This window comes from Orbicella franksi, chromosome 5 (assembly GCF_964199315.1).
Source record: "Orbicella franksi chromosome 5, jaOrbFran1.1, whole genome shotgun sequence".
NCBI classification, from domain to species: Eukaryota; Metazoa; Cnidaria; class Anthozoa; order Scleractinia; family Merulinidae; genus Orbicella; species Orbicella franksi.
In genome coordinates, this window is record NC_138149.1 from 31,189,901 (window position 1) to 31,204,309 (window position 14,409).

At 38.9% G+C, this 14,409-nt stretch overlaps 1 protein-coding gene and 7 non-coding genes across 9 annotated transcripts; 2 read left to right on the forward strand and 6 right to left on the reverse strand.

Moving 5' to 3' along the window:
• Window positions 1-278: 278 nt before the first annotated feature.
• Trnag-gcc (transfer RNA glycine (anticodon GCC)) lies at window positions 279-349 on the reverse strand. The gene has a single exon. It is a non-coding gene; the product is annotated as a tRNA-Gly (tRNA).
• Window positions 350-812: 463 nt separating this feature from the next.
• Trnac-gca (transfer RNA cysteine (anticodon GCA)) lies at window positions 813-884 on the forward strand. Its single transcript has one exon. It is a non-coding gene; the product is annotated as a tRNA-Cys (tRNA).
• A 1,496-nt stretch (window positions 885-2,380) lies between these two features.
• Window positions 2,381-2,451, reverse strand: Trnag-gcc (transfer RNA glycine (anticodon GCC)). Its single transcript has one exon. It is a non-coding gene; the product is annotated as a tRNA-Gly (tRNA).
• Window positions 2,452-2,703: 252 nt separating this feature from the next.
• Trnac-gca (transfer RNA cysteine (anticodon GCA)) lies at window positions 2,704-2,775 on the forward strand. The gene has a single exon. It is a non-coding gene; the product is annotated as a tRNA-Cys (tRNA).
• A 1,769-nt stretch (window positions 2,776-4,544) lies between these two features.
• On the reverse strand, window positions 4,545-4,615 carry Trnag-gcc (transfer RNA glycine (anticodon GCC)). The gene has a single exon. It is a non-coding gene; the product is annotated as a tRNA-Gly (tRNA).
• A 1,378-nt stretch (window positions 4,616-5,993) lies between these two features.
• Window positions 5,994-13,265, reverse strand: LOC145488177 (transcription factor 15-like). Of its 2 annotated transcripts, none has more exons than XM_081466980.1 (3): window positions 12,975-13,265; window positions 11,114-11,551; window positions 5,994-8,136 (listed from the first exon to the last, which is right to left on the reverse strand). In XM_081466980.1, exons 1-3 carry the CDS (start codon window positions 12,999-13,001, stop codon window positions 8,086-8,088), a joined length of 516 nt encoding a protein of 171 aa, XP_081323106.1. In that variant the 5' UTR covers window positions 13,002-13,265; the 3' UTR covers window positions 5,994-8,085. The 2 variants fall into 2 exon arrangements, with proteins under 2 accessions (XP_081323106.1, XP_081323107.1); XM_081466981.1 differs by having other exon boundaries at window positions 11,114-11,669.
• Window positions 6,088-6,158, reverse strand: Trnag-gcc (transfer RNA glycine (anticodon GCC)). Its single transcript has one exon. It is a non-coding gene; the product is annotated as a tRNA-Gly (tRNA).
• On the reverse strand, window positions 7,367-7,437 carry Trnag-gcc (transfer RNA glycine (anticodon GCC)). Its single transcript has one exon. It is a non-coding gene; the product is annotated as a tRNA-Gly (tRNA).
• Window positions 13,266-14,409: the final 1,144 nt, after the last annotated feature.

Consider the following 14,409-nt stretch of genomic DNA (forward strand, 5'->3'; position numbering starts at 1 on the left):
TGCTCTTTTATCACACTTAGGCTTCATTGAACTGGGAAACTATTTTGAGTATTTTCCCTGCTCAATGAACTTGAGTAGGCATGAACCAAACACTATCGAAGCCCTAATGAACAAACTTCTATGAGATGTGAGGCTGACCAAGCAACTGGAAATGGTTTCTTTCGTTTTGTGGAATCCAGCTTTCATCAGAGTCTGAGAAAGCCTAGTCAAGAGTGAAATGCGATAGACCATAGGCTGTTTATGGTAAACGAAAATAAAATAGTGGCATAAAGAAATATTGCACTGGCCGGGAATCGAACCCGGGCCTCCCGCGTGGCAGGCGAGAATTCTACCACTGAACCACCAGTGCTTGTCTGAAAGCACTCACTTGCGACAAGACAACTCATGGTTGTTAACAAAATTAAACCTAATAAACGTAGATAGGAAAAGACTCGTCTGAACTGACAACAATTAGAGCAGTTTTAAAGTTGTTTTCGCTTGACGGTCGAAGTAATCCACATTTGCATGAAAACCAATCGTGACTCGCTCGCGCAAGTTTCCCGCGCTTTGCGTCAGCTACATATGTACTTATAATTTAACCGAAATATCACGCGCGCTCTCATTGGTTGATAGGTGTGTTTGAATTAGAGTATGTAAGCAATGTTGTGACCTTTTGGATTCGGGCATCTTTTTGAAAAAGTGCTTTATTGCTTTTATGACATATTTCTCAAAACTACGCGCAAGTCTTAAATTTAAAATGTTCTCGGTCGACAAGATCTACTTGTAGATAACTCTCACTGGTTAAGAAAAGTTAATTGACTTGTTGTATGCAAGGGGGTATAGCTCAGTGGTAGAGCATTCGACTGCAGATCGAGAGGTCACCGGTTCAATCCCGGTTGCCCCCTTTAGTTATATTCTATTTTATTCTCGGCTTTTACCCACTTAGAAAAATGGTTTCCCTTCACTGTGTCCGACAAACTATTTTTGTCCTTTTCAAATGCGTAACGTTGTGTTTCACTTTTAAAAAATATGCTTTCTATCATGCTTACGCTTCACTTATCAGCAGGAAAACCATTTTCAACCTCATGAACCTGAGCAGGCAGCATTTAAACACTTGTACAGCCAAGCACAATCGAAGCCTGATGAACAAACTTTGAAACGAAGTAAGGCCGATCACGCAACTGGGAATGTTTTCTCTCCAATATTAATATGATCCAAACTTTGGGTTTGTGAAAACTAACTTTCATCAGGGGTTGGGAAATCTTAGCCAAGAGGGAATGAAATGGATAATGCCGATAGACGATAGGCTGTTAGAGGTAAAAATGGTGGCATAAAAATATTTTGCACTGGCCGGGAATCGAACTGAAATAGATGTTGAAATTTATAAATTGCTTTGTAATGGTAATAGGACTGAGTGGAGTACAATTCGGTCGGTTATCATAAGAGTGATAACAAAATCGGACGACCGCACAGCGAGACTCCGATTTGTTTATCACGAGTATGATTACAGACCGAATTGGACGACACGAAGTCTTATTACCAATTAATCGTAAACATTACAATTTCCGAGAAAAGAAGAATAGCCAAGTTATGAAAGAAAGGGAAAATTTGCATTAAAATACCTACAAAGGAGATGTAAACATTCTAAGGCCACCGCGCCTCCTACCGGCAATTAGGCGCCAAAAACACAAAAGCGCACGCACGCACGCGCGCACGCACTGTAACTACAACTTTGAATGTGATTGGTTGATTTAAATTACAACTTTGAATGTGATTGGCTCATTGAACTGTCCGATAACATACTGTCCGATAACAACTTGGCAGGTGAATCAGTGGAAAATAGGAGTTTTTTAAACCAATCACAATCGAGGAAATTGTAATTTTTATGATTAATGGTGTTATAGCAAGTAGGAAATGGATTAGACATTTCTTCAAGCAAACGCATGCTGAAAAGAATGTTTGCCAAACACTGACATCATTCCTACAGCATGCACACAACAATACTGCATTTAAAGTCGTGTGGTTTGAAAACAGAAAGTTTCCGAGGGTACTACCCTGCTATTGCTTTAACATCGTTCAAGCTTTAGCGTTACCTTCCTGTTCATGCAGGTCTTCCATTCAGTCAACTCTGAACAAGGAAAATATATGTACTCTGACAATGTCGCACTTTATGATCAACAAAAGGATACATGCAATTTGTAAAATCGAAAAAAACAAAAAACAATCGATCATTAACAGACTGATTTTATACCTAACATTTTTAATTTTGGAATATATGAGTTAAATTACTTTAAATCTCGATTAATCGGTCCAGTGGTGCGACTATTACCCGTCATCTTCATTTTTCTTTCGTTCAGAGGCCCAAATACGCCCCCTGACAACCCTGGTGAGGCAAAAAAGATGCACTAGCCGAGAATCGAACCCGGGCCTCCCGCGTGGCAGGCGAGAATTCTACCACTGAACCACCCGTGCTTGTCTGAGCACAATCGCTTGTAACCGAAGCGGGCTGTTGGTTTGGTAACTATCAACTAATTGAAATCCAGAGCTCATAATCTAATTGTTCATTATTATACAGTTAGGGGGCATAGCTCAGTAGTGGAGCATTCGACTGCACATCGATAGGTCACCGGTTCGTTCCCGGTTGCCCCCTATTCTCGGTCAACAAGATCTACTTGTAGATAACTCTCACTGGTTAAGAAAAGTTAATTGCCTTTTTGTATGCAAGGGGGTATAGCTCAGTGGTAGAGCATTCGACTGCAGATCGAGAGGTCACCGGTTCAATCCCGGTTGCCCCCTTTAGTTTTATTTTAGTAAGTAAGTAAAGTAATGTGGCATTCGACTGCAGATCGAGAGGTCAACGGTTCAATCCCGGTTGCCCCCTTTAGTTTTATTTTAGTAAGTAAGTAAAGTAATGTGGCATTCGACTGCAGATCGAGAGGTCAACGGTTCAATCCCGGTTGCCCCCTTTAATTTTATTTTAGTAAGTAAGTAAAGTAATGTGTCAATGTACACTACAAAAGAATTGAAATTATTTACAAATAAGGAATAATAAAAATTGTACATACAATTAAAATATGCAGCATGTGTAAATTGTACAATAAAACAATGGGTATATAAGAGGTAGTCTCTAAGAATTGCAAAGGTTACACCAGCTATTGTTGTTGTTTAAGAGTGACGTTAGTTCTTTTTTCCTAATGTTCTTTTTAAAAAATTCAATATTCGAGGAGCCTTTCAATTTATTATCTAGTTTCGACCATATATTAGGTCCTTGATATCTAATAGAATGTTTACCATAGTTAATAGTGTTAACGGTAGGAATATCAAAATCACTGTTTCTTAATGAATAACTAAGGGTTTTCTGCTTAAACAGTTCGTCAACAATACTTGGTGCGAGGCCATATTTTACTTTGTACATTAATATAGCGATATCTTGTAGTCTTTGATCTAGTAGTGAAGGTAGCTCTGCACGAGCCAGAAAGTTTTCGTATGATTCTGAATGGGAGTTAAATACTGCTCTAAGTGCGCGTTCTTGAATCCGCTCTATTTTTCTGCTGTCAGAAGATCTGCAGTTATGCCATACCAGGTGGCAATATGTGAAGTGAAGTAGGATGGATGATTTGTAGATTATCAATTTCGCTTTGCATGGTATCAAACTGCGCAGTCTCAATAAGACACCAACTTTTTGACTTGCTTTTATGCAAATGTTACTGATATGGCTGGTAAAATTAAGCTTGTCATCAATTTCAACTCCAAGTAATTTGATTTGCGAAGTGTTGGTAATGATCTGATCTTCAATCTGCAGGGCTTCAGTCTGTTTATCTGGGTCAATGTTTCTTGGATTAATAGTAAGACATTGAAACTTCTCTGTGTTGGCGAGTAGAAAGTTATCCCTGTACCATGACATGGCTAAATTTCCTTGATATTGTAGCCTGGAAGATGCGATGTTGTAGTCCGACCCTGTTACATATAGCTGATGGTCGTCAGCATACATGAACAGGTTTGTGTCTTTAACCAACAAAGTCATGTCATTCTGGAATAAGCTCCATAATAATGGACCAAATGATCATCCCTGAGGACAGCCTCGTGACATGTTAGACCATTCACTTCTAATAGTGCCAAGTTTTACACGACTGTATCTGTCTTTCAGAAACGATCGAATTAGATCCAATGATTGACTAGTAAACCTATATGCTTTGAGCTTCTTGATGACTAAGTTGTGACATAGAGAGTCAAAAGCCTCACTCATGTCTGTAGAAATTGTTAGTATTCTATTTTATTTTTTGAAATTATTAGTATTTTATTTTATTCTCGGCTTTTACCCACTTAGAAAAATGGTTTCCGTCTACTGTGTTCGACAAACTATTTGTGTCCCTTTCAAATGCGTAACGTTGTGTTTTACTATTAAAAAAAATATGCTTTCTATCAAGCTTAGGCCTCACTGAACAGGAAAACCATTTTCAACTTCATGTACTTGAGCAGGCAGCAGCATCCAAACACTGATAAAGCCAGGATAATCCCGTAGACGATAGGCTGTTAGAGGTAAAAATAGTGGCATAAAAGAGCTTTGCACTGGCCGGGAATCGAACCCGGGCCTCCCGCGTGGCAGGCGAGAATTCTACCACTGAACCACCAGTGCTACACCCTGAATAAAGCGGGAAACATTAATTTCGATCGTTTTTCACCCGTTCTTATTTAGCACTAACCCGATAGCTCACATGAAATCTTCTGTGACTTGAGCTTTTAAAGGATGATAGTGTAGTAATTATTATGCTTACCAAACAGCCAACGGGTGTAAAGAAGTGTAATATATACTTCTAAAAAGTATTTATTATTGGACAAGTATTTCGTTGGGCCTCTCCGAAAGTTATAACTTTATAAACTATCCATTTCCTCCAATTAAAAGCTCATGTAACTTAATTTCTCAACCGAAAGGTTGAGATAGGGGCTTCATTTTGGTCTTGGAAAGACCCTCCTATCTTTTATTATTCAGTTAGTAACACTTTGCTCAACACTAAGAAACTTGCAAAGAGACTCAAACATCGAGCCATCAGAATATATTATAATAGGCATACACTCTTTATTCTTTATAAGAATATGTTTTACAAGAATATCGAGGCTGAAATTTGCTAAATTTTTTAAGAATAAAACCGAGGCTCAGATTTTGAAAAGAATATAATATTTTGGGTTGACAATTTGTAAATACAGCACAATTACGTGTCTTTAAACGGCAAAACTGGCCAAAAAGCAAAAACAACAGCCGGCTAGCTGTATATTCGCCTGTGGGCTAACTCCAAAATTACTCTATTACCATCCAGACAGAAACCTTCGAAAACAGAAATAGAATATTAACAAGAATATTTTCAGCCTAAAATCGACAGAAAAATAAGAATGTTCAGCCTCGTTCGGAAAAACAATATTCTTATAAAAAATTAAGAGTGTATTTGCAGTTGTTAAAAGAGTTTCAGTCCTAGAATCAAATTAACTGTTTTTAATTGCTTACGATAAATGGATTTTTCGTCATACTGTGTAATACTGCACTTTTAGGTACTACTGAAATAGATGCTGAAATTAGTAAATTGCTTCACAGTGTTATAGCAAGTAGGAAATGGATTAGACATTTCTTCCAGCAAACGCATGCTAAAAATAATGTTTGCCAAACGCTGACGTCATTCCTACAGCATGCACACAACAATACTGCATTTTACGTCGAGTGGTTTGAACACAGAAAGTTTCCGAGGGTAATTATCGGACATTGCATGCTATAACATTTTTCAAGCTCAGTTTAGCGTTACCTTCCTGTTCATGCAGGTCTTCCATTCAGTCAACTCTAGACAAGGAAAATTTATGTACTGTGACAATGTTAAGTCGCATTTTATGATCAACAAAAGGTCACACGCAATTTGCAAATTCGAAAAAAACAACAATCGATCATTAACAGACCGATTTTATACCGCCTAACATTTTAAGTTTGAATATATGAGTTAAATAACTTTAAATCTCGATTAATCGGTCCAGTGGTGCGATTATTACCCGTCATCTTTATTTTTCTTTCGTTCAGAGGCCCTAGTGCGTCCCCTGACCGCCCCGGTGAGTGGTGAGGCAAAAAGCTGCACTAGCCGGGAATCGAACCCGGGCCTCCCGCGTGGCAGGCGAGAATTCTACCACTGAACCACCAGTGCTTGTCTGAGTACAACCGGTGAGTGCGACAAGAGGACTGTTGGTTTGGTAACTATCAACTAATTGAAATCCCGAGATTATAATCTAATTGTTCATTATTAAACAGTTAGGGGGCCTGATAACTCAGTAGTGGAGCATTCGACTGCAGGTCGAGAGGTCACCGGTTCGATCTCGGTTTCCCCCTTTTGTTTTGCTGTTTTATCAGTTTTTCACAAATGAAAATACCCCTAAGATTTTTCACGGACTGGGAATCGAATTAACCCCGGCCCACCGCGTGGCAGGCGAGAATTCTACCACTGAATCATCACATGCACGTGTTTTCATTCGTGTTAAGGACAGTTGCATTTTCCTTCGAACGAAAGTCTAAGGGCCCCTCTAAGGGCGCTTTCCATTCCACCAAAAATTATAGTTTGAGTTTCCGAACATTTTTCAGTTGTGTCCTAAGTGTTAGTAAGAGAAGCTGGAAGAGGTGACTGTCGCAGAGAAATTAAAATAAGGGTCAATGTATGGACAGTTAAGTGTCCGTTGTAGAGAGGTAGCCTTTAGTGAAGGTCCCACTGTATTTTAATCGCCGGAGACTAAATATCGCGGTCTGCAACCTTGAAACCATTCTGAGGGTGAAATTCTTTAACCTTGTTGACAGAAAGGGCTGTAATTTTCGTTTAGCACTTAAAATCAGCTACTATATGTCACGTTTTTGAACAGAAGCCCGAACTCTCAATTGTACTTTAAATTATTTTTGAAAAGGGTTTCTTTTTCAAGAACGTTTTTGGGAACAACGGCTTTAGAAATATGAACCACTACTCACAAATTTTCAAGGAGTTATAATAAGTCTTAAAGTTATTTTGGGGAGTTAGATTAACTCTAAAAAGGAGTTATGTAAACTCAAAATTGGACTTATTTAATAGTCGTGGAATGGAGTTATTTTTGGAATTATTATAACTCTTAAGAGTCACAAACTATTGCCGTAAGTTTTCCTTCCAAAACGCTTCAACTTACAAACAAGAACTGTTAATCTTTACACAAAAGGAAAAGAAGAGTAACAGGAGTAACAAAGAGTAATAAAGAGTTAAGTGGACAGGTTAAAGTGACTGAGAGTGCTAAGCTAAGGGAAGTCACAATTTTTTTAGGTCGAAAGCCGAGCTTGAACGTGACCTGCCAGCTTTTGTCATGCAAGTATTTCACGCACTTTTTCACTCAGAAAAGTGAATGCACTGGCCGGGAATCGAACCCGGGCCTCCCGCGTGGCAGGCGAGAATTCTACCACTGAACCACCAGTGCTTGGTACACGAGTGTTGGCATTCTACTTGATTTAAATCATTCTTAACTGAGGGAAACTCTATAAAAGCGACTAAAAGTTTAGACAAAACTCCGGTTTTTGCGTTGTGTTAATCAAACCCAATTTACTACAACTGATACATAGACACTGTTTTACAAACAGATTCGCTACAGAGCTCTAACTACAGGAAAAGTTTCAATTCCTTACTCCGATAAATTCCACGAACATATCACACTTAGGTTTTGCCACAGCTTGTCTCTAAAGGAAAAAACTTCGTTTACTGATATTTAAAACCGCCTCAATTTCAAATCGAAGGCTTAGAATTCTTAAGAAAACATGTGTCATGTTACCACTTCATTAAACGCACGATAACTAACGCAATAGCTTTTACGACTGAAAGACGATTGTTTGTTTGTGTTAAAAAAAATTGACGTAAGCTGCTTACAACTGAAACATGCGCTATTCACATGTTAGCTATGGTGACGAGTGACTTTAGAGAGGACAATAAAACTCTTCAGTGAATTGCTCTACTTATATATTACAAGCATTTTAACTGTAATGTGATTTCTTCTCCGTCAGGTCTCCTCCAGTTCTCCCTCTTGTACTACTGAGCATGTAAAAACAAAACTCCTGGGATATAATATCAATAGTTATTTTCCCTGCACATGTAGTCTGTTATTTGGACCTTCCTCTTTCGAAACCTTTAATGAAAAGAAAGCAAATTAAGGAAACGTCAGTTAGAGAAAAGCAACGAAGTGAAATTACAATGTAACAAACATGCAGACTCTGTCAGAACGCAGTGAAGAAGCTTGCCCTGTTTACTGGAGGCAATAAAGAGTGTGAAACAGGGTGCGCGGGTCTTCAGTCTTCGACCGAGGAGAGACGCCTGAGAACAAACCAAGGAGGCTTCGCGTGATAGTTTCGTTCAATGTTGTTGAAGCTCTGGCAATGGCCTTCTGCCCGAAAAAAAGTGGTACTCAGTGATTATAATGGACGAAAAACAGTTGTGGGTCATATTAAGGGTGCACTCTACTACTGTGCAAGATTGTCTCTTAGCATTAAGAAGGCGTGAGGCTTGGTATTTGTTGCGCTGCTTCCAAGTTTCCTTCCAGGATTCTTGGTAATTATCAAAATAATCACTTTAACATATGCTGCACTGATGTCGAAGAGGTTGTCTTTTCAAAGGATACCGCTTAACATCAAGGGAGCGGCATGCCAAAAATGATATCGATAAACTAGTGTCTAAAGAGGAGAAAACCGGAAAAAAGGCAATTATGGCCCGGCAATAACATTTGACCGCTTTACAAACACCTGGGAGCTTATTACCTCCATATAAAATGTTAATCCTTGAAACAAAATTCTATCCTCTGGTAAATATCTACATACGGAACTTAAAAATTCAGTTAAAGTGTTTAAAAACGAAGCGAAGACATTATTCCATCTTGAAAACGTTAACTGAATTGCCGGAATAATCTCTGATCTCCTGCACATTCGAGTTCTATTAAAAGCACATTAAGGGTTATAAAATAGATCTCCTTGCATAATTCACAGCAGTATATTACAGTCTGAACAATTCTGGCACGTAATTGAACGGCCTAAAAGCAATTAGCATATCACGACAGCGCGCCAGTCATTTCTGAATTTTATTATTTATCATAAATATCAAATTGTTTTGCAAAAACCCCTCCGTTAAACAGAATGTTTGTCTATCCTTTTCAGGGAAAGGAAATATTTTGAAACCCTAAAATCATTAACTATTTGCGTTCTTGGTCAGTGAGTAATTATCTGCGAGGAATAGGTCATGAACAATTCTGACCCTAGCAAAATTTCACCGGCTCTTAATGTTAAAAAGACGATTTCGTTTGTGGACCAAATGTATATACATGTATGAATAAGAACTACTTAAGTTGAGGAAAGAATGTAAATCACAGTAATGTTTAATTGATATGGAAATAGCAAGTCATTCGAAAATTGTAAATAATAAGCAAAATTTGTTTGAAAGGAATACTGAAAATTTTGATTCATAGTGTCTTTAGCCGGCCCCCTCTACACTGAATAGCGAAAATTATGACAAAACCATTTTGTGTGATACAAGAAAATGTTTTACTATAAGAAATTGATCGAATGGCGTGCAAAAACCGAATCCAAAAAAACTACATTCTATTTTTAGTACAGCGTTAGATCACTGAAATACCTGCACAAAACTACATTTTTTCAAAATAAAATATTGCATTATAAAACACTGGCTATAACCTAAAGTTCGAAAGCGGATAACACTTCAATTCAACGCCAAACAACAACAACAACAACAACGAAAGAACAGAGATTATCCGATTGAACTGAGGATTTGAGATAACATCAGAGGTTTCTGTTAGTGATGATATTTTTTCCTCTAATCCGCTAGCCATTTGTTTTATCCATTTGCTTTGGAAACTAATGCTAATTACATTGATCAGAGCTATTTCTTCTTGTTCACAGCTCCTTAACGGATTCTCATCAATATTAGCGACCGCTTCTTTCGAAAACACCGAGTGTTATGCACTTTTAAGAACCAGAGACGGCGTTTTATTATAGGTACCATATCTCAATTTAAGCTTGCCACCTAATTCAGTAAATTATCTTCCTATCTTGGCAAATTACCTTCTGATTAACTTTACTCATCTATTCACAAAATTTCAGGCTACAAGGGCTAATGGATAAAATTGCTTTGAGGGAGTTTCTCAGGTTTATAGACCCACTGGGTGTCAATAAATAAATACTTTTCGGAAATCCCTCAACCGATTTACGTATGCAAACAATCTCTTCATCATGCTAAGCCCGTAATTATTAAAATAATGTTTATGGGGCGTCTTTGCCTATAGCTTTATAGAACTGAGCATTCACTTTTGTTGCTTTGCACTCCAGTTGAGAGGATTACAGTAATAAGACCCCAAACTCGCCGTGTTACAGGGATTAGAACTAAATCCAATTTAGATAATGAAAACATCAGAGCGTGTTCAGTCGAAGAAAATGATTTTTGTGCAGTGAAGTTCTCCACACCTCAGGTTGAACTAGTTTTAGGCTGATCGCCATTAGCACTAGAATAAGGATTGTATACCACGAAGCATTCAAAGATGTCGTGACTATAGAAAATCGAATTACACTGAATGAGCTCTGTAAATAGTCGTTTCGAAGTGAGAACTGAATAGAAATAATGTACATGTTAGTTTATGGTGTTATAAGAGTACTTTTTAAGTACAAATGTACATAAACTTCTTCCATCAAGTCACACTGAAGTCATATTCATTTTGGCTGGATTGTCTTCTAATGCAATGTTAATGTTTTATTAGAGTCAATGTAAGAATGCTCAAGATATAAGACATACAGTGAAAGCAATAAACTGTTTATAGAGAACTAATTTAACATATAGGCTGAGCTTTAGATTTTCTGCTTAGTTTGTGGTAATAAAATCTTTTGAACGACGGGGAGCAAGCAGACGGTTTCCGATAGTTAATAACTTGAAAGGGGTGATAAACGATTGAAACGCCGACGTGAGCGAGAAAGGGAAATTCAAAATGAGGATATGATAATATGAGATTTTAGACGAACTAAAACAGTGAACAAATAGAAAATTGTAAAACTTGTACAAAACAGTGCACAATGAGTTGCATGCTATGAGAAATGCGTTGTTTCACTTACCGCTTTAAGTAAGCTCAAACAAAATGTACACACTCTTGATGCCGAAGTGGGCGAAATGTTTCCTGAATGTTCAACTGCTTTAGCAACATTCGGGCACTGAGTTCCACTAACAAGCATTGATCCCAGATGAGCGATGTAGCTCGATGCAAGTCGTAATGTCTCTATTTTGGAAAGTTTTCTGTCCGATGGTTCTGTTGGTATAAGAACCCGTAGAGCGCTGAAAGCAGAATTTACACTGTGCGTTCTACTCCGTTCGCGTGCGTTGGCTGCCTGTCTCTGCTTGCTGAGGCCGGTGAGACGAGGTCTCCTCCTCTTTCGCTTACTGTTCTTTGAGTTTTCAGCGTCCGAACCGCGTTGTTTGGGCGAGGAGTCATATTCATCCGAATCCAAAACGTCGATGTCGCTTAACTTCGCTCTTTGTTTTCTCTTTCTTGTTCCCTCCATTTGAAAGAAAATCGCAGTCAGTTCAGTGGAAACACAGATAACAGCATTACCTTAAAACCTCTCATGCAGCACTGCAAGTTTACGTCAATACCGCGAACAGTCTTTAGTTAAACTAGCGAAAAACAAAGCAAGTCAAAATCTAAATCATTAGTCAATCAGGAAGGGGTTGTATTATAATTCACGGCGGGCCCTTTGACGAACAACGGGAAATCGGAGCCGCCTGGTAACTAACCAATAGTAAGGCCGGGATCAGTTACATCCGAGTCTACAAGCAAAATTCTAAGACAACATCCGAGCTTGTTGACGAGATAATTACCGTATAGACCTCAGAGGGCACACTGGGTGTCTTGTGGAATTTGCTATTAATTTTAGTCAGAGCTCAGTGGTTTGAAGCAGTTAAGTTAAGAGGCCATAAATCGATTCCAACACAGACAAGGTGTTGAAGATACCTTTTGTGAAACTGTAAATGAAAACGACACAAATCGATCACGAAGTCCACCACAAAGCTCAATTGCCGACATCATGTGATATTTTCATCTTCACCGATCCATTCTATAAACTGACTTCCTCACTATCAACGAATAATTGTAACAAGGAGGAGTCTAAGGAATTAGCAGGGAATCACAAACACTGACAGTGAATCGAGCCATGGTTTTCAACTTTCATTTCTTTAATTGATCTAATTAGCCAAGGTGAATTCAACAACAGAAGGGTTAATCGCAACACTTCAGAACTAAGCTCGAGAGCTTTCCACTTGACTTGAACAAGCACACAAAACTCTTCAAATTCAGTCTTCCACCAAAGAAATTCAATACATCATGACCTACCGTATTAACTCGTTTCGGCCGAAGCGAATCACGCAAATTCGTGCTTTGAAAAACGCTCGAAAAGTACAGGATGTTCAAAGCTTCCATTTACTATTATTTACCTTTTAATTAAAACCCTGCGTTTGAATTGTGTCTTTTATCCTAAAATCACTTCGCGGAGCCGGTCCTAGCATGGATAAAATGAATACTCCGTACTAAACATGCAATCGTGTTTTGAAGAACTCTTGGATCAAGAGGATACTGATCCAGAAAAGAAGATGAAATCACAGAGGTTAACTTTTGAGAATGACCTTGAAAATAATTTATATCCGCTGAAAATTGGAATGAAATTGTGCTAAGCCGCTTGACTCAAGTACCCACTTGAGTCTGCCATCCTAACATCTCCACATGGAGACACAAAGCACAGCTTGAGGAGCACCGATTACTGTACGTCCATTCGATTCAGGTGTCCTGCGTTTCTCGGCTAGTACACATAGCTATTTCTGACAAGTATCAAAGACCATCAGACGGTTCTACAGCATTACTGCGCGGTTAAAGATTATCTTAAATCACTCATTACTATAACCAAGGCATCGTTCAAATGAACATACCTTTCTCACGCGCACAACGTTCTCCATTCAAACCGCCAATGAAACTGATCACAAATACAGCCAGCGAATTAACCAATACCACGAGTACGTGGGAAAACCAGCGTCTTCAAGATCGTAGTGAAATCAATAGATATCTGCTCTTGGCAAAAGAGGACGATGTGAGCCCTACAGGGTGTACAAAATATCGCGCAGATTTAGTAAACAGTTCGAATTTTAGACTTAGCCCTGTCCTCGTGAACTGATCAATCTAGATGTCTCGAGGAACCCAGTTGAAACCAGATAGTAGGTGTTTATCAGGTGACGTCATTAACGAACTGAGCATCTTTGGTTAATAATTATCGACTCTTTGGAGCAGTCAGAGTAGTCAGTGCCGCGGTCTGGTCTCTAACGTTTCGTCTCGGTTTTCGTGCTTTATTTAGGTTCGTTTTTGTTTTCCAGGCTGTCCTCATCCCTTTTTCTTCATCTTCAAACTAGAGAAATTAATCTAATCTTACTGAGGTATCATCATGAAACCTGGGAAAAACAGGGAAAACAGTTTAATGACCTGGGTCAATATATGAACAGCTGTCAGTAATACAATTTCGTACTGGAACATTTGGCCGCCTACAAGAGGGCATAGGTCATCTTCTTTTGAAGATTTCGCGTCCGATTGAGTTCGACTCCGGTTGAAATACGGTGGAGAACACTTGGACAGAGTGGCTGTCACATGTCACCAGTTTCATGCAACCTTCATAAAGCCGCACAAGATTTCCATGTCTTCTAGCTGCATTCTCAATTTAATTGGTGTACAAAAGACTGAACGAGGGACAGTCAAATGAAATGCGCAGCTAGCTGACAACCGACGAAGAGTTCGCATGATGCCCTTCATTTACTCAATAACATTTCTAAAGGCGAGGTGCTGACTAGCTCAGTCAGGGTTAATTCGGGTGGTGCAAGAAAGTTCTACCTGATCCGAGTGTTGCACCTTTCAGAGCAGAGACTTCTGATAAGGTAGCCTGCGTAGCTTGGTGGGATTCTATTGAAGCAGTTCATACTACCGTCTCCCCCTCTGGACAGAAGGGCAGGGTATTTCAGGGTCACCCCAGGACTAGGCTCACCGTAACCCTTCAAGGCTGCTGGCGGACTGGAGACGAGTAAAGCGTCTCGCGCAAACAAGGAACTTGACACACCTGGCCTGACCACCAGCATTCATTCCAGCATTCGCCATCCTTGACCATCTTTGTTCCTTTATGGTTTATTGTTATCTCTTCGATGTCTCTCTATCTTAGTAAACTATTATTTTTAGGTTTCCTTCCATTTAAAGGAGATTTTGTGTGTGGCCAAAAAAAAAACAAAAAAAAAAACAGACAAAACACCGTGACTGAGCTCCTTTAATAATAAAGTTTAATAATAAAGGTTTTTCTCACGATGTAGTCACTGGACATGTGAGATCATA